Source organism: Cryptomeria japonica, chromosome 5 (assembly GCF_030272615.1).
Source record: "Cryptomeria japonica chromosome 5, Sugi_1.0, whole genome shotgun sequence".
Classification (NCBI taxonomy): Eukaryota; Viridiplantae; Streptophyta; class Pinopsida; order Cupressales; family Cupressaceae; genus Cryptomeria; species Cryptomeria japonica.
The window spans coordinates 525,327,836-525,348,629 of NC_081409.1; the positions used below are offsets into that span (position 1 = coordinate 525,327,836).

Consider the following 20,794-nt stretch of genomic DNA (forward strand, 5'->3'; position numbering starts at 1 on the left):
AAACATTGAAAGAAATGCCAAAAGCTTGTATTTGCTTTAAGGTTAGCCTCATGAAACTTCTTTTATACAACTCGCCATCTTCTAAGCAATCTTCCCAAAAATCTTCAATATCCAGATGGTGCGTGTAATTCTTAGCTCCATACAAATTTTGCATTGCATATCCTTTGCTGTCGAAGTTGACCCTTGTCGATAAATGTTGAAAATGAAATTCACTTAGGGTTTCCTCAACCCCTTTGGGAACACTGTTGTTCTTGCAGGAATCGGAGGACATAGATAATGGAAATGCATACCCCTTCTTCCCCATATTTAAATATTTAACATTTACAACGGCCATTTGCCGACAGACTTCAAGAAAGATAAGAAAATCACTTGGAAATCGGGGTAACTTCAATGGAGCATTTTTTCAAAACCCCTAATCTTGAGGTAGGTGAATCTATCAAACTGAGTATAAAAACTCCCTAATTTCATTATCAAAGCAGCGACATCATGTGAAACCCGAAGTTTAGGTTATCCTTCAAGTCTTTTAACAATTTCCATAAGAAATGCATCATTGACACGAGAGTAAAATTTCATCCCAACTTGTTTGGTGAGCTGAGGGAATTTTCTGTAAATAGGCACATTTGAGGTAGGGGAACCTCATGATTCTAATCCTGCCCAAACGGCTTCTTGGCTAGCCAGAACATAAATCAAATACGAACACATATTGAAAGCTACAGTTTACTGAAAACTTTTCAACTGTTCATTTAAATGGTAGCTAATTATTGCAGCCCAATTGATAGAATTCTTTTCACTACAGATAACCAAAATGAAACGACACATCCAGAATTCAAAAGAGTTTGAGCGAGCACTTCCCACCACACGATGTAACAGAGTGATAATATCGGAAATTTCTTCTTTGAAATGCCATCGTTTGAGTTTAGTGGGCAATTGAGACTTACCTCCCTCTTCAGACTTCCACCAATTCTTGGCGATGAAATTTTTACACCAATCCTCATGGGTCCTGAAAAACTCTTCACCGGCAACCACAAACATCTCTTCAGAAGCTTCTTTCTCCGGAATGCACAATGCGTGGGAAATATTCTTAGGGATAATTCTTGTGATCACCATTCCGTCCTTGGCTCTGACTTCTTGAGTTTCCGGATAATATCTCTTCGCACATGCAATTACTAAATCAGCATTTGGTATAGCGAACAGACCTTCTGCATGTGCCAAGCTGCTCTGTAAAATTTTATTATGCAACGGAGTTTTGCTACCTTGCTTAAGATGCTCCAAAAATTTCTTGAAATTGAGATGTTCAATTTTGGTATCCCTTACGCCAGACCAATCATTTTGAATTCCACTCTGCATGAGCTCGAACTGTTGAAGTGAAGCACCGCATGAAAACAAAAACTGAAAACAAAATGCAGATTCAAGAGTTTTTCGCCACTCCGTCCAGGTACTTATCTTGACATGACATGCATTTAATTTTGTCCCTCGAAAATTGATCCTTTAAATTTGCATGTTCTTGCTAAAAGGCAAATCAAGGTTAGTCCGTACATATCACTTTACAAGGTAGTGGTGCCCAAAAATCAAGGCAGAGCTCACAGATCGCATGGTCGTGAGAAATTAGGATTCTAGAACCAACCATCGGAACTTCAGACTTTTCAACAACTTCTGCTCGAGTGACAAAGAGAAAGTGACTTAAGGGAACAAGTTGGGCGATTGAGAACTTATGGAAACTTGGAACTCCGTGACATGGTTAGAAAATGCAAAGAACTAGCGACTGGGTTCAAAAACACATGAAAGCCACAACTTAGGATTTTGACCAAAAAAAGTGAATAATGAGACTCACGGAGAAGAAACGCAAAGCCCGAAAAACAAAAGGAAGAAAGACTTTTGGGCTAAAGACGCTATTTGAGTTTCACAGATAATAGCGAGTCTGGCCCAAACTCTACGAGTCCAGAGGCGGGTCAACTCTGTAGAGTCCAGAAGCTTCTGGACTTGGACTCGGTCGAGTATGGCCGAGTCTGTTAGACTTGCTGAGTCTTGAGCCTCAGACTCTGCCGCACCCAGCAAAAAATTAAAAACAAAAATAATAAAAATTGGTTTGTTTTAACTGTAACAAAAGGGGAATATAAAAAAATTAAGAACTCAGTTAGATGTGTTTAAAAAGTAGAAGATTCTGTTAGTCTAAAAAATATATCTTGGGCACATAACCTAGCAGCCAAAAAAGTATAGAATACAGAAGAGGTATGACATTTGAGTGTAATTTAGTTTCAGTTTAGTAAATGACAATTTTTTTTGATTGTTTTTGTTAGTATATTCAGTGGTGTGTATTTATGAATTATTGCACTCAAGTTTGCTGTTACGATTGCCTTTTTGAATTCAGAATCTACTTACCATGGTCTGAAAATTAACATGATTTTAGAGCACATTGACTGAAATCTTTTAGGTCCTTGTAGGGAGTGCAGCACTACATATTAGAGGGAATTGTCAAAAGATTCACTAATTTCAGTCTTAGAGAGAGTGATAGTCTAGAGGGCATTTCTAATTCTACACCTTGGAAGTGTAGATTGCAAATGCTATTGTACGAAGTTGATTGACTTTTTGTGGAAGCTAAGACTGTACCTCCTAACAAACTTGTTCAATTGACTGAGCTTAACAAAAAGTTGGCTAAGGCAAAGAAAATCATCCTAGTTTTGGTGAAAGACCATTTGGTTCCTCACATCGCAAAGAAGACACTATCATGAATACTTGCTGGAAGATGCTGCCAAAGAACAATCTTATTGCCACATACAAGAATGATACAAACACGATGGCTATTACCTTATGAAGATCATTAAACATCAGATCAACTTGTTGCTATAGTGGCAAAGGTCAATGATGATGAGTTGCTGTCCATAGCACTAAATGAATTCTTATCTTGGGATCCATTTGTTCAATCTGTTTGCTGTTGTGAGACGCTTACCACTTTTGAGAAGCTTTGGGATGATTTTATTCGATATGAGAACCTACCCTTAGTTTCACTTCAAAGTAGCTTCTATTTGATGAGATTATTGTATCTTTAAGGTTTATTTATTAAAGGATGCATGTAACAAGTTTTAAGTGCTTAAAAATCTTTGAATTTCTTGGGTTTTCAATTTGCCAAGTCTTGGCCGAGTTTTTGCTGAGTCAGGGTGTCGAGTCCGAGTCCAAGTAAAAAATCAGCTTACCGAGTCCGAGCCAAGTCTGAGTCTTGTAACTATGATAAAGACTGTGATCCTCAAGGCCAACAATAACTGTAGCATGAGTCTCCCTGTCAACAATGTTGTGCGAATTGAAGACAACATCCAACTGTGGAGAATGATGCATAATCTAACTAACTAACAACAGATTGAGCTCCATACCTAGGGCAAAGTATACATTGAGAAATATCAAATCTCTCCCTCCAGATGAAATTTGAACTTTACCCTTGTTGACAACAGTACACTCTTCGCCTCCTCCAAAGACCACTGAATCTTTGAAAGGCGTGAATTCAGTGAGCTAATCTTGGTGATGTGTGAAGTGTCGAGAGGTGCCATAATCAATTTACCAAGCAAATGATTTCTCTTGATTAGATGGGCGTGTGGCCAAAAACGTATAGAAGGCAAACTCCTTTTGATCAGAATGTGTAGCAGCTTGGGCCTTTTGCTGAGACGCTCCTTGTCGAGATTGCTTGGACGCCAACCATTTCTTGTAGTCTTTCTTAGTGTGGCCAAACTTGTGACAATAGTTGCACTGGACACTTTTCTTCTTGGAAGACTCTTGAGATAGACCTTGTATTTTTCTGTTGGGAGGATTGAGGTTTACCTCTATTTTTATCCAAGGCTTTGGTTGTGAAGGCTTGTTCAGTGGAGGACGTACTAGCATTGCTGCCAAATTGTTGCTTCCATCTATCTTGTTGTAGAAGTTTGTTGTAGAGATCAGGAAACTTCAGATCAACACTAGTAGAGGTGATATCGAGCGTCTCAATGAAATGCTTGTAGGATTGGGGCAGGCTTTTCAGCGTGATAACTACCATATCCTCTTCCTCCATTTTGCGACCAATAGCCTCCAGCTGGTCACGGATGTCCTTGATCTTCGTGAGATGTGCTTGGAGAGATCCATCATGATAGAAAACAACATATTCTTCAGAAAGAAAGCTCGGTTCTTGTCGAACATTTCATGAAGATCCTTCAAGAGTTTGAGATCTCTTTAGCTGTTTTTCCGAACAGCACCTAAGGGAGCTGATCATCTGTGACAGATAATTTGATGAGCATAACAGCCTCCCGATTTGCTCATCAAATTTGTCTAGGTCTTTACCCGTCGCTTCAGGACGAGTAGTCTTGCCCAGAACAACTTGATCAAGGCAATGGTACTAAAAAATGGTCATCATGTGCTGTTTCCAGGTGTTTTAGTTGCAGCTTTTGAACCTTTGACTGTGCTTCAACATTATGTTGGTCAAAGACGCCATCACTGAAACTGAGGTCAAACCTAGTCAAACCTATGAAGGCACAAAACTCAAGACAAAGGATGCTGATCTGCTGGCACAGATCCCAAGGCTGAAGAAACAAACATGTTGAAAACCTTGGCACATAACCCAATGCGTAGATTTGAAGATTTTTGGCACAAATCCCAAGGAAATGCGAAAATTGTGTTGCTGTTGTGAAAATCAGACACCTAGCACAAATTCGTGTTTGAAACAAGCGGAAGTCGGTGCGGATTTTGCAGAGATGCGGGCAAGAGGTCGGGATGCCAAAACAGAAGGTCACGTGGCCTTGGGAGACCCTTAGGCATAATCCAAATACGTCGCAGTGTGTAGCATTTTTGGAGGGAGAACACCCAAAAAAATCCGCGCGAGTAGAGAAAAACGTGTGGATAGAGACAGATCATAGCCAATAGAGAAAAAACCATGACCCATGAAAAAAATATTCACGGGCTTGACTAGGTCTCACGCAATTAAAAATCGCGACTTACAAACTTACAAAAAAATACCCACAAAAACAACACGATCTGCCTTTGAATTTCAAAAATCAAACCATAAAAATTTTGGAAAAATCTCAGGAGAAGCCAAGTAAAAATTTCTAGCTCTTGACACCATGAAAAATAAATTGCGTGCTTGTGCAACTAAGCCATATAATAAAAGAAGATTAAAAAAAAACAATAAACTAAATGAACTAAATGACCATTAATAGAACTACTAAAAATAGCTGACTAAATATAAATAAATATTCTAATATATTGGGTCATCTTTGCATGCATGTGTGGGCTACGATACCTGGGGACGTGTCCTTGGGCTAAAATCCCCCGTCCCCGTACCGGGGATGTTTCAGGGACTTGGGAATGGCTAGGGGACGTCCCCCTGGCGTCCCCAAAATTGCAAAATCTGTGGGAAACGTCTTGGAAACTAGGGACGACAACGATTCTAAAAGGGGACGTGCCCCCGTCCCCAATATGGCTGGGGGACGTCTGTGACATCCTCTAACCGTCCCATTTCCCAACACATTTAAAAAAAAAAAGGACTCCAATGCTCAAAAAAAACATTTTTTAATTTTTATTATAGGTCTGTAAAACTGGATTTTCACTAACATGACGGGTAAACATGTCTGAATCACTTCCAAAAGCACTTAGAAATAATGAGCAGCAGCCTGGTAATAAATTTCACAAACACTTAGAACTTGGAAGTGCATAAAAAAGTGGTTGCAGGTCTGCAATATTGGACTTTTCACTGCTTTGAAAGATAAACAGGTTTGAATCATAGCCAAAAGCACTTAGAAATATGAATAACAGCTTGGTAATGAATTTCACAAACACCCAAAACTTTGTAGTGCATAAAGAAGCGGTTGTAGGTCATAATAGTAATGGAAGACTATCAAAATATCCTCCAACCAGAAAGAAATAATAAACTGAATGCAAACAAGTGCTGGCATATTGACAATGAATTTTCAATTATGAATGCATATTGAGTATTGACAATGAATTCTGAATTATGAATGCATATTGAGTATTGACAATGAATTCTGAACACAAATGTGGTATGTTAAAGTTCTATAATGTACATATACTTGCTTTATCCATGTTTTCATATGAATATAATGTGTATATACATGCTTTATCTATTTTTCATATGAACATTTAAAATTTTCTCTATATTTTATATAGCCGTCCCCTTTGCCGTCCCCCCGCCATCCCTTGCCGTCCCCGTCCCGGAAACTCGGGGTAACATAGTGTGTGGGATGACATTCAATGTTAATAATTGCTTTTCATTCGCAATTTAGCTTAGCCTTATACTCAATTCACTACTTATGGAGCATAATTTGGCATTGAGGATACTATTGGCACATTCTTGGTTTGTGTTTGTTAATTGGCTGGTAAGTTTGTGAGAAATGATCATTCATATTATCTTGATTTACAAAATGGTACACTTTTGTACTAATTATTTGTTTTTGATGTTGGCAGCCCCAAATTTGAAGATGAGATCACTCGTGAGCTAAAACATACTGGAGCTGGTATCTTATCCATGGCAAATGCAGGTCCCAATTCAAATGGCAGCCAGTTCTTCATTACACTAGCACCAACACCATGGCTCGATGGTATTTATTTATGTGGGCACGAAATAACTTGGTTTGTTGAATTTTTTTGTATTCAATAAAATAAAGAGTTGTTACATTTAGAAGTGCTACATTTTATTGAAGATTTGGTCATTTATATATTGTTTAAATTTACTCTGGCAACTTCTTTTGCCTAGTTTTCTATCACATTGTCCATTGCATGTATTTCCTTACCTCATTTTATTGTTGTCATGTTTGTGGTTTAATGGCCTGTTCATAAAGAAAAGAAAAAAGTTAATTGTATAAAAATAACAATAGTATGGTGAGTAAGTCTACTACCAATATGCCAACCACAGTATGTGGGAAGGGTTTGAAATGAGGAGAATTTTTGGCTCGATCAGAGTACCTTTAGAGGGGAGTTCTTGTCCTTCCTGCTTTCATTCTTACAAGCCTGTCCATTTGGATAAGGAAAAGAGAGTTTTTAGTGGACGGTCTCAAAAACTTAGGAAAAGTGTTCTCTTTCCAAATGGTTGTGTGAAGATCATATGCAGGGGCCATTTCAATATAAAATGGCATGAGACCATGAATATTGAAACAAAAAAGCTGCATGGTTGTATTTGTAAATATTAGAACATGATGTTAATAAACAAATTTTTCAAAATTGGATGGTATAAAGATGGACTTGAGCTAAAATTGAGTTACCAAAGAACCATGTATAATCTAGGGAGTTGAGTCGTCAGAGTAGGATGCATGAACAAATGCATTTGAAAGATTGGATGGTGTAAGCTGAAGATGGGCAACATGGTTGAGTCCTGAACATGGACAATGCTATTTAACAGTGTTCCACGGGCGTTGGGGACGGGGGGACGCGGGGACGCGGGGACGCGTCTCTGGGACTGGGGGACCAAGGGTCTAAATTTGGGGACGGCGGCGGGGTGGTGGTGCTCATATACATATACATATATTACTTGAAAAACTAGTTTTGAAAAGATGTATAACAGTATAACAGTATAAGAATTAGATTTCAAATGAAACTGTAGGAAATACCAAGATTACTTAGATTAGTAATACTAATTGCTAAAAGTAAATAAAATTTGACAAATGAAATTGTCAAATTGGAGATTTCTCATTTCTATCATATGAACATTGAATATTGAAAAAGGAAAACGAAAATACGAATATCTGATGCCATTGCAAAGTCTATAATAATAAAGATGATTACATGATTCATCATTACAATGAGTAGCCAAATACAAATACGTGTAGCAATAGCATTACAAAAGAGACTAGAGTCAAATACAAAATGACAAAACTCAAAATGTAGCTAATGGAGGCCTCTAATTATTTGCAAACTCCTCCTCACTGGAACTGCTGGACTCCTGAAGATCAAGGTCCCTCAAGCTCACACCAACTAGCCCTGCATCTGAAGTGGTAGGATCATCCTCATCAATCTGTGAAGGCTCCTCTGGCTCTACATCCCATCGTGCCGTTGGACTCTCCTTGTACACAAGTGTCTTGCGGTCCATGAGACGCAAAGCACTGTGTACAGCCACAAGCTTCTCTGCTCTCTTAGAGGTAAGTCTGTTTCTCTTAAGAGAGTGGATGAAGCTATATGTAGACCAGTTCCTCTCAGCAGCTGAAGAACTGGAAACCTGGGATAGCAGACGGATGGCTAGAGTGGTGGTCAAAGATTTCGGGCCATGACAATTCCACCATAAAAGTGGGTCCTCCTATGCCATGCTGTCTATATCCATCTTTGCCGCATCTGAATAACCTCTAAGAGTGGCAAATCTTCCCCACTTAGTGCGCATTGTGCCGGCATCTCTGGAATCAAACATCTTCTCTATGCACCTAAAGAAACCCGCCTTCACCTCATCATCCTGAATCGGTGTCAGTCTACCCGGTCTAGCCTTGTACCACTTAGGATTCAAGGCAAAGGCAGCCATATGCAAAGGAGCGTTCAACTTGTCCCATCTACGCTGAATGATAGGCTGGATTTGCTCATTGTAGAATGCTAAAGAGGGGTCCTTCACTCGCACAGCAGCCCTCATCTGGTGGGTGCAGCCCCATCCCCATATCTGATCACCTGGAATACTGGAGAAATGATAGAGACAATGTATTTCGCATCAGTCCAAAACACATCACTCTTCACTATCTCCTTCACCCTTCTCCCCTGCTCTATCTTGGCCTCAACCCACCTATTCCACTCATTAGTCATAACCATGAGTTGCAATGCCTCTTGCAACTCAATCATTCTCTCCAAGAGAATGAAATAAGATGCATATCTAGTCTCGACTGGTTTCAAGAACTCCTCCTTTGCGAAGGTCCTGAAGAGTGCATGTGAAGTTTGGTGGTTGCAGATAAACATCTGCACATCTCTCGCATCGGTGACCACTCCTCTAATCCAGTCTATCTTCCCCATGTCCTTGAGTGCATTGTTCATGGCATGCACACAACATGGGGTCCACCAAATGTGTCTATAGGCTGCCTCAATGAGTCTCCCTGCTACTCTACACACATGGGCTGCATCTGTCACTACTTGGACCACATTTTGTGGCCCAACCTCCTCATTAGCCTCCCTGAGGACTTGAAACTAGAAATCAGCATCTTTACGATGCCCTGTACAATCAACTGCTCTAAGGAAGTATGGGCCCTCTGCACATGTGACCATGACGTTGATGAGTGGACGATGACTGATGTCCGTCCACCCATCCATAACTATGTTGCACCTCAATGCCACCCAACATGCCTTCATCTTCTCCATCAAAATATTGATCTTGGAATAGCATTTATCCAAGATTGAGGTCCTCATTTTCGTCTCCCCTGGTGGCACATAAGATGGTCCTCCCTTGGCCACCATAGCCATCATCTCCCTATAATAAGGAGACCGTGTAACATGAAATGGAATGCCATTGGCAAAGAAGAACTTGCCAATGGATTCATCTATCTCATCTCTCAGCTGCACATTAAACATATCAGCCATGGGGTTGCTCTGTGGTGTCTGCAACCTACGTTTCCCAGCCCTGGTGGCAGTAGAAGTGGAAGTGGATGGAGATCCAAACATCATTCCTCCCGTTTGCGAAGCATGAGAAGTATGTGGCACATTCTGGTTGCCCTAAAGTGCTGCCCTAGCAGACAAAGTAGTAGGCATTGAAATATTTGTGTCATCTGGAACCCCCCAAAGCCTATTAAACTCAATTCTGTACTGTATATTTTTGGCTTCCTCCAAAAACTTACAATGTTTCACGCCTTTTCCTCTCCAAAACAGAAAGTGTGCATTCACCCTACTAATGCTACCGAACCATTCTGTGTCACAAATATTGCACTTCCACTTCCTTGTTCCCCCATTTGAATGTGATGTGCCTTGTACTGATATTCGTGAAGCAAACTGTTTTAGAGGAGACTTAGGATCAAAATGACCCCTAGCATATGGTGCCAACAACTCTGAAGGGCAACCTGTACTAGCTGGTGCACTTGCCATAGAACTAGATTGGGCTCCAGGATCAGCCCCATGGTCATCCCCCTCATTTTCAGGTTCATATTCTGAATCATTCTCACTATGAGAATGGATTTCCATGTCATCTTCACTCATGCCTTGGGAGCTCATTGTGAAATTGACACTGCATTTCACAAAATAAAAATAAAAATAAAATCAGCCTAGTTTAACAATATATTTTTAAATTTTTTTCCTATTCATCTCAAAATGAGATTTGATGTTGAATCTTGAGGGCAAAATGCCTCAAGATTCAACATCAAATCTCTTTTTGAGTCTTGAGATGAATAGGGAAAAAAAATCCAAAAATGACATAGAACAATGAAAATCAGAAAAAAAAAAACAAGAAAAAGTTGAAAAACCCTACCTTGTGCTTGAAAAATCTCTCCAAAATGTAGAAGAATCTTCTTCTTCCTCTTCTTCTTGCTTCTTCTAGCTCCTATCACGCTTGCAATCAGCTTTTCTCACCCCTTCAATGAGTCTTCTTCAAGTTTTTCCTCCTCTTCAGCTTGCTGGAAAAAAAAATCAGTTTTCCAAAATGAGAGTTAAATCTAAAAGAAACATGCTTTTGTGTTGTTTTGGGGGGTTGGGTGGGGCCCACGTCCAATTAGGGTTACCCCTTAACCCCCCCAAAAGGCACATGTTTTTTAAAAAATGGCTTTTTCGGTTTGTTTAGACGTGGGAATGCGGGAGACGCTTGGGCGTCTCCCAAGGAGATGCCCAGACATCTCCGCGGAGACGTCTCCACGTCTCCCTGGGAGACGCGGAGACGTCTCCACATCCCGGTGGCGTTTGGGTGGCAGTGGCGGGACGGCGGGGGACATCGTGTCCTCGTCCCCTCGTCCCCGAGACGTCTCTGACGGGGGGACGCGCCCAAAAAGGGGGGGGACGCATCCCCGTGGAACACTGCTATTTAACCTTTTTGAAGGCAAGTATGGATTTCTTGCCTAACTATGATGAGGGGAGACGTGGAGACGTCTCCACGTCCCGACGGCGTTTGGGTGGCGGTGGCGGGGCGGCGGGGGACATCGCGTCCTCGTCCCCCCGTCCTCGAGACGTCTCTGACGGGGGGACGCGCCCAAAAAGGGGGGGGGACGCATCCCCGTGGAACACTGCTATTTAACCTTTCTGAAGGCAAGTATGGATTTCTTGCCTAACTATGATGAAATCGTTCTAAGCTAACAACTGGGAATGTGAAGTAGATTGTAAACTCTGAGATTGCAAGTAGAAAAATTGGCGGATATTGGTAACACAACTTATGTTATTTCTCTTAAACCAGTCATTATGCAAATATGTGTAGATGATGTGCTGAGCTTGACTCATATATTCTTAATATCAAGGGTCCTCCATTTTACATTGAAAATGTGAATGAAAGGATTTTGCTGTATTTGCATTTTACTGTAAACATGTTCATTATGATGAATCGTTCTATATAGAGGTTGCATGGTGGAATTTTGCTGTGTATTGCCCCCTTTTTTTGAAATGGATGTGAGAATTTTTTTAGCTAACGGAGCATTTTTTGCATTTTTGCCATGTTTTGAGAGGACTGAATACTACATAAATACATTAATAAGCTTGGAGATTGTTCCTATTGATTTTGACATCTTATTTTTTATACATATGATTCTTTGCAGGAAAACATACAATTTTTGGGAGGGTTTGCAGAGGCATGGAAGTAGTCAAACGACTTGGAAATGTTCAGACTGACAGGAATGACCGGTATGTTTTTCCAATACTTGTTTGAAAGAGGCCACAAGTATTCTAGATTTTGCATATATTTTTTTTCACTACAGCTCTGAATTATTTTAGCAATCCTTACTTTCACTTGTAGCATGGTGGGGATATTTGTCAACATACTTTTGGATATCTTCATTGATATATCAAAGAATAAAATTTATACTTGATGTATTATGATAAGTTTATTATTAATAAAATACAAGGATTACAAGATCTGAACTACGGCTATGCACAGATTTCGAGTAGCACAAAGAAATACAGTTCTACAAGAGACTTATCATGCAGGATTTTTTTTATTTTGACACTACCTAAAAGACATCTATTTAGCCCACCACAAACTGAATAAAACAACAGACACAAAAGTTGTATTTTGGATGCAAAGATCTTAGGGCTACAGCCATTCTGTGGCTATATGTCTTGAACATGGACTGGACTAACATAAGCCTAAATATCCTAAATTACCACTTCAGATTTGGGTCTGGTGCTAAGCAATTTTATGGGGATTGGGTAAGCCTGTACAAAAAATATATGTGTCATAAATATATATGTATTTTAACTAAAAAAACAGGAATAAAGTTCAGAAAACCACACAACATACATTATTACATATAATAAAGTTATGTGGTTATAATAAATTAATTATACAATAACCATCATCCCTCATTAATGTTGTTCATAAACCTGATAAGCAATCTTGAAATGGAATAAGATAAACCCTTCTGTAGAATGATTATATCAAACTCAATTTTGATGGGACCTCTTGTGGAAATTGTAGGAAATCTGGGTCCAAATGTATCGTTAGAGATAGCTCAGGTGCTTTCATTGTTGCTGCATATAAAAAACTACAACATGGCACCAAATAATGAAATTGAGGCTCAAGTGGTGATTTTAGGCCTTCAACAACATCTCCAAAAAATATCAACAATTTTGTTATAAAAGGAGATTCAATGACTGATAAAAAGCCTTGTAGAGAAGAGCATTTCCAAGCTTGAAAATCAATAAGTTTCTATTACAAGAATGACCAATTTTTCATTGAGTTGATATTTATTAAATTCAGCATTGCTACAAAAAGGTGCATGGTGTAGCAGACCTTCTAGCTAACCAAGGGATTGATCATCACGAGGGGATTATCATTGATAATTATGATGATTGGGTAAGGTATGCCACATGCCTGGGAAAACAATTTCCCCCAAACTATAAATCTCAGACATGGGCACTTGGGTTTGTAAGAAGTGATTCTGATTATCATGTTTATTTCAAATTGATTGATGATTAATTAGTAATTATTGTCTTCTATGTTGATGACATTTTCATTGGAAGCAAGGGTATGATTAGGGAGCTCAAACCTCAGTTTTTTTGTGCCTTTGACATGAAAGATTTTGGGGCTGCAACATACATCTAGGGCATGGTAATTATTAGAGATTGGTTTAACAAAAAACTTTGGTCTAGTTAGAGTTATTATGTTGAGACTATTTTGCAGCAGTTTACCATGTAGGACTGTAAGCTAGCGATGAGTATTCCTTGACCTGTCAGTACTAATTTATCTTTGGATTGGTTTCCCAAGTCAGATGATGATTTTGCAGATATATATAATGTTCTTCATGCTAGTAATTATTAGAGATTGGTTTAACAAAAAACTTTGGTCTAGTTAGAGTTACTATGTTGAGACTATTTTGCAGCAGTTTACCATGTAGGACTGTAAGCTAGTGATGAGTATTCCTTGACCTGTCAGTACTAATTTATCTTTGGATTGGTTTCCCAAGTCAGATGGTGATTTTGCAGATATATATAATGTTCTTTATGCTAATGTTTTAAGTAGCTTGATGTATGCAATTGTACTAGATTGGATATTGCCAAGTAGTGGTAGTTCTTATCAGGTTTATGTCTAACCATGGTAGAGAGCATTGGAATTATGTGCAACTATTTTTCAGATATATGCGAGGGGCTTATAATCAGTGCATTTGTTGTCATGGTACTCATGGATGTAGGTAAAATACTTGGCATACAAGGCATTGTTGATTCAGATTGTGTTGGTAATTTAGATAGTAAGATTTCAACTGATGGCTATGTGTTTACTTAGTTTGGATGTGCAGTTAGCTGGATGAGTAGGAGGTAACTTATGGTTGTGGTGTCCATTATAGAAGTAGATTACATGGCTGTTACACATGGTTATTACACATGCCTGTAAGGAGTCAGTGTGGTCATAGAGATTGTGTTCAAATTACTGGCTTTGAGTGCAGACAAGTCAAGATGAAATGTGACAGTCAGAGTGCTATCTGTTTGGTGAAGAATCCAATACACCATGCTTGTACTAAGCGTATTGATATTTAGAATCATTTTGTCCACAAAATGGTTGAAGATGATGGAGTTAAGATCGAAAGGTTGTAGATTCTCTCACTAAACCAATGAGCACAGATAAATCCTATTGATGCAAAAAGGCTATGGGCCTTGCATCTTCTAGCACTTGATTGATTCATTTTAGTTTCCTATTATGTCTTTGCAAGTAAATGTTAAGTGGGGGAATGTTAGGATTGGGTGTGCCATTTGTCTTTAAAATCCCAAGTCTTGATTAATTGTAATTATTCATATAGATGATAATTGATAAATAATGTATAATCTTCAAACATCATGGAGGGAGCTAAATGAGATGCCCTTGTGAGGTTGGGGAGATTATTTGTTCTCCTAGATACTTGGAAAAGGTCAAATTTGGAGTTATCGAGGATCTACCCAAGATAGGTTTGATGACAAGGCATTGATTGCTCTTATGGAGTGCCTTAGATTAGAAAAGTGGTCTTGATATGATGGTTATGACAGAATCTATGATGTGTAAGATCTGTAAGGGAAGCTGCATCTATTCTATGCTATTTGACCATGACTTTTGGGGCATTGGATTTTTGTATGAAGAGTTTTGGTTCCATGGTTTTGACTCTTGTTTTGGAAATCATTCTTGGTTTCTAGTTTCCCATTTCCTATATATTGGAGGCTTGGGATAGTGGATCCATATGTTCTTTTGTAGATATTTTTATACAGCTAGATAATTGCTAGTCAAACGGATAATTAGATTTTGTTGTATTTTATTGTTTTAGGGTAATGCAAGCATGAGACTCTTTGTTGGTGGAATTTTTTCTCGTAAGGATTTTTCTACGTATATTTGGTGTTCATATGGTTTATTGTTTTATATATTGCTCAAGTTTCATGGTTTAGTCACATGCTCAATTGGATAAAACAATACATTTGTTAATGTTTCTATTGTTAGTCTACCCTATTATTCAACAAAGAGATATAGAGAGAAGACATAGAATATGTTAAAGAAGAGAGAGAAAAGTGTGAAAAGAAGATGATTATGAGTCATTATTAATGTAGATGATGTCGATCAAGTATTCAACTTTAAGTGCTCATGCACAAGCATTGTAATTGTCAAAAGAAGATGATGGTAAATTGAGACATTCTACACGATCTTGTCTCTATTGTTTTGGTTATGTTGAGTGTTGTTAATGCTCTAATGATGAATGTTAAATAGAGTTTGGTTGGTGTGCACAAGTATGTGCGCAAGTACACCCTTGACATGGCCATCCTTGTACACTACTAAGTATACTTCAATCATGAACAAACTTTTGCAAGCCTTTTACAACAGTTCCTAGAGAGTGTTATACTTTGGTGAGCTCTTAGGCCATTTTCTAGACTCGTGTGATAGGCTAGTATGGTCTTTCCCACTTGCTTGGGGTGGTCATTTGTCTATGTAGGACAATAGGGTGATTTCACCCACGCTAGTAAAAGGCCCCAACTAGATATATGTCATGTGGTAGTTAAGAATATGATACCATTAGTTCTCCACTAAGAAGAGACCTACATATCATCACAAAAGGTTTATTAGTCACTCCTTTGCATAGATGCTTGTTTGCTCTTGGTGACTTGCTGAACTGGTCTCCCTTTAAGATTACATATGTAATGTCCCTTTTTGGGATTACCCTAAATTTTGCCCTAGAATCCCAAGTTCAATAAAAACAAGAAATGCAATATAGCTAGATGATATAACTTTATACAAAAAATGTTTAAGCAAGATAGATCTTGGTTGAGATCCTACAATCATGTTAGACAATTATCGAAAATATAATGCATAAAATCAATCGTTTCTACTAGGGTTAGAGAACATATATTCATAACCATCTTAATTTAAATAAATCATACAATATCTATAATTCATTATTGGGGTTCAACCATAATAGTGCTTGGATGAGGAGACATGATAGGGTGCCCGAAGCAAATCTCACACTAAGGCCAAGGGCGGATATACCATCCCTCTTAGCCCCATACCATCCATCCATAATAGGGCTTGGATGAGGAGACATGATAGGGTGCTCGAAGCAAATCTCACACTAAGGCCAAGGACGAATATACCATCCCTCTTAGCCCCATGCCATCCATCCATCATGAGGTGGTGGGCTTAGTGGGGAAGCTTGTCTTTGCCCTTCCTATTCGTGCCACCTTATTCACCCTCCAATGATTGAGACTTATTTTAAATTCATTCCAACAATCAATCATGGTAGAGGTTGGAGGGGAAACCATGATAGAGTGCTCAGAGCATCCTTCCCATCTAAGCCCAAGGGCGGGATACACCTTGCCTCCTTTGGCCTCATGTGGTAGGCCACCAGCTATCCACCATGAGGTGGCGTACATGGAAAAGGATCTTGTTGGAGTTATTTTAGGACAATTATCTAATTATCTATTAATTGGGTCCTTTAATTGCTTTTTCACTTAAGCTAATTTTAGGTGCTTTTTATTATCTAGAGTTTGCTTTTCTAGTTTTAGTTCTAGATGTAGTTGAGCTTAATTTAGCTCCTACTTTGCATTGCTTTAGTTCTCCTAATTTTAGCATTAGGGTTTGCACCTAGGGTTTCATTCAACCTTTATAAGGATTTATTCATTTGTTGTAATTGTACCTCCAATATTGTATCTTCAATCAGTCTTTTGTGCAATAATACAAAATTCTCTGGTTGTTATAGAGCATATTATCTTTGCTTGATCTCTTTTGTGTGATAGGTGTTTTGCTTGTAGATGATTCTTGGCACTTGTGGTTGATCATCAACTTCTACATGGTATCAAAGCTTCAGATCTGTCAAGTTCCTATCTGCATGCTTGAGGGATCCAACTTGGGGTGATTTTTTGTGTACATTGGGCTCAAATGGAGGCTATTATCGTGCCTGTAGCGTCAAAAACTTCCTAAGATCGACTTCGTTTCATCAAAATCCGAGTAGTTGAAATTTTGGGTCAAATTGGCCGAGGGCATGAAAATCGTGGCAAAATTTGGGGTAGCTGAAAAATTTGGGCACTTTGGAACAAAACAGAGGAAAGTTGCTATTTTTGGAAATTTCCCATTTTTGGGAACCCTTCAAGCCTTCCAAACCATAAAAAGAAGCAGTTGATTTTTTTCTCATAACTTTGTCATACGGAGTAAAAATTGGGCAAACAAGATATTGTCGGAAAGTTGATTCCATTATCGATCTAATTCTGCACCAATTTTCCTTTACGATGCCTCCAAAGTCGGCCTTTAGTTTTGCTCTTTTGGGGCCATAACTTGAGCAAATAGACTCCGTTTTTTGACTCAGCACATCTTTAGAGATCTCTTAGAGTCCTCTATTCGGATTTGCAGTCAATTTTCCTAGAATATTCACCAAGTACTCAGTGATCTCAATTTTTATCATTTTTCAATTTTGTGATTTATCAACTTATACAAGTGCAAAAGGGTTCATTTTTCTTGCTGTGGGGGGAGGGGTAGAATCATCATCTTTTAGATTTCTATATTACTCTAACCCTAGCCTAATGGCGGATCCTTCTATTGAGAAACTCAACCATCATAACTATCATAGCTGGAAGACTACAATGATCAGATTGCTTCGGTCTAGGGTTTATGGTCTTGTTTAGATCAAACCCAACCTAACTTGACTAGTGAGTATGAGATTATTCAATGTAGGACAAGACAGATCAGGCTATGGGTTTGATTGCCCTACATGTTTCAGACAATCTCTAGTTCCATATTAATTCTTGCACCATCTTAGGGCCATGTGGCTGAAATTTGAGCAAAATTTTGGGGGTAATGAGTTTTGTCCACTTCAGCTTGAGACAGATTTGACATCATTGACGCCTGATTCATTTCCTTCTATTGAGGACATTCTGGAGAAGTTCAAATCCGTTAGATCACAGTTACAGGGTTGTGGCAAGCAGAAGACTAATAAGGAGTGCATTTTCTTGATTCTGTCCAATCTTTGAGGTCAATTTTAGTTCTTTGCTTCATCAATCTATTCTACCATGGATGCTTTGGGTACTGCATTCATTATGCCTTCGTTTGAGGTGTTTTGTGAGCATTTGACACTGGAGCAGGCCGAGCTATCATAGCTTGATTCAGTTTCTGGTTTCAAATCTCAAGCCTTGGTTGCTCAGACTCCTACATCTATAGGGAAACAAAAGAAGCAAAAGAATAGAGGTATACAGTCTACTCAGTCATCTCCAACTCCAGAGTCTCATTTACATGATTCAGATTCTTCTACCTCTTCCAAGAGTTCTTCATCTAGGAAGGACAAGCTTAAGTGTGCTTATTGCACCAAGTCGAGACATGATGAGCATTGGTGTTATGCAAAGTAGATTGATGAGATGAAAGAACTTCTTTGGAAGAATAATATTCAACCTCCATCTAGTGCATCCTCTTCCACTACTTCAAGACTTGGACATTCTGGGTCTTCATCTATGGCACGTGGTGAAGACAAGATGAAGGGCCATGCTCTCTTTGCATAGACACATTCTCAGTCCTCTAGGTGGCTTCTAGATTCAAGAGCTTCTCATCATATGGCATCATTAGAGGGTATGTTCTCTTCTTTTGAGCATCATTCATTTCCACAGATTTTGATGGGTAATAACACTTACACGAGTGTTTATGGGAGTGGTTTTATTGAGGTTGATGGTGGCACATTCAATAATGTTCTTTGTGTCCCTGCATTATCTTTCAATCTCCTTTCCATTTACCAGATTACTCACAGTGGGACAAGGAAGATAGTTGAGTTCACCCTTGATTCAGTGCTCATAAGAGATTTGCATAGTAGAGAGCTTGTTGTAGTTGGCAATGTTGATCATTTAGCGTAGTTGTATAAGTTCACTCATTTTGCTCCCATTGAGCATGCATTTGGTCCTATCTCTCATGTATCAAGAGTGAATCAAAATTTGAGGAGAGGTTTGGTCACTTGAACCTATGTGTGCTTCAGTCATCTACAGTGGTTCCTGAGACTTGTTTTGATCCTCCACCTACTGCTTCTTCAGAGATCAATTCAGTTCAACAACTTGATTGTTCCCTTCCAATTTCAGCAGAGTGAGATGAGTACTTGCCAGATATTGCAGGGTTATTTGATACATCACACACTCCAGACATTGGGGACATGACTGAGGATATTCCATTCCTCCTTGATGGCAGCTTGAGCATTCGTGTCATCCCATCTTCAGTGCCTTTAGAGGTTTTTCAGCAGGTATCTAAGCAACAATTTGGATTTGCTTCAGTTGATTTGGCATATCATGATTTTAGACAGTTGGACAGTTGTGCAGTCTTCCATGGCACACATCATGAGACTTTTCCTTCCATGTCCTTTCATGGCGTTGTTTCAGCCTTGGCCACTTGATTTGTTTCTTCCTAAGGGGAGACACGTGGTTTGCCACTCTTGGATCTTCATCAGTATATGTCCTGGAGCCTTCATCTTCGGCATTGGAATTCTCTCTTATGGGGGGGATACATCGTCTCTTCTATCTCTTATGGGGGGATATTCATTGTACTTCTGTGACCGATTCTGTACTTGGAGGGCCACTTGGAGTCCATCTTAGTCACATGTAGTACCTTTTTCATTTTATTGCATCTCTCGCTTTTGGAGAGGGTTTTTTTCCCATGTGGTTTTTCTCCTTTTCTCTGTTCAGAGAGACCTCATTGGTGTGAGTTGCATTGCTTTGGATTGGTTTGTATATGAGTACCTAATTAGGCCTTGTTGCCGGAATTCATTCATGCATGCATTTTGCATTCGTTATTAGCTCTTTAGTTTATCCCTAAGTTAGTCTTAAGGGGGGGTGTTGGAGTAATTTTAGGAATTATTTAATTATTAATTAATTTTGTCCTTTAATTACTTTTTCATTTAAGCTAAACTTTGGTGCTTTTTATTATCTAGAGTTTGCTTTTCTAGTTTTAGTTCGAGATGTAGTTGAGCTTAATTTAGCTCCTACTTTGCATTGCTTTAGTTCTCCTAATTTTAGCATTAGGGTTTGCACCTCGGGTTTCATTCATACTTTATAAGGATTCATTCATTCATTGTAATTATACCTCCGATATTGTATCTTCAATCATTCTTTTGTGCAATATACAAAATTCTTTGGTTGTTATAGAGCATATTATCTTTGCTTGATCTCTTTTGTATGATGGGTGTTTTGCTTGCAGATGATTCTTGGCTCCCGTGGTTGATCATCAACTTCTACGGATCTCATATCAGTTCTACCTCTTTGAATTCCCTTACTAACCTTGTCATGATTGATTGCAGCAATTATCTAGATCTATCACATTATTGCCCATATCCAATATATATGAGAGGTTATGTATCAAATATATTATTATGCTGCATACATATTACTGCCTATATCAATATGTGAGGAATAATGCATAAAAACATTATCATGCTACATACCACAAAAGTGATTAAGATTGCTATTGTCTGCAATATATAGTAATCCTCTGATCTGATCGATTTATATGCTTGATTTCTGTTGCCTTATAAACTGTTCTGCTGTTTTATGAGTACTGATGTTGCTTGGATTGATTGCTTGATGAGTGCAGTTTAAATAATGATTTCTGATCTGTTCCTTGATCCTTCTTGGATGTTGATTCTATGTATAAGAACTTCTGATCTTATTCCATGCAATAATCAGAATTAGACCTTAATCCAGATCAAAATACTTATTCAACTCCCATTTCATGCTACATAAGCTTTCTAATTTAAGGCTGGTGATATTAGATTAA

The 20,794-nt window shown here is 38.7% G+C and overlaps 1 protein-coding gene across 2 annotated transcripts in view; it reads left to right on the top strand.

Annotated features, from left to right (window-relative positions):
• Nucleotides 1-20,794, top strand: part of LOC131060936 (peptidyl-prolyl cis-trans isomerase CYP18-2) — a 108,717-nt gene that overhangs the window by 50,258 nt on the left and 37,665 nt on the right. Inside the window, exons 4-5 of one of the 2 annotated variants that reach the window (XM_057994387.2) lie at nucleotides 6,436-6,600; nucleotides 11,655-11,739. In XM_057994387.2, the coding sequence (XP_057850370.1) occupies nucleotides 6,436-6,600; nucleotides 11,655-11,727 (238 nt within the window). In that variant the 3' untranslated portion in view covers nucleotides 11,728-11,739. Of the gene's footprint in view, nucleotides 1-6,435; nucleotides 6,601-11,654; nucleotides 11,740-20,794 lie in introns of those variants that run through there. The other variant, XM_057994386.2, reaches the window with a different exon arrangement.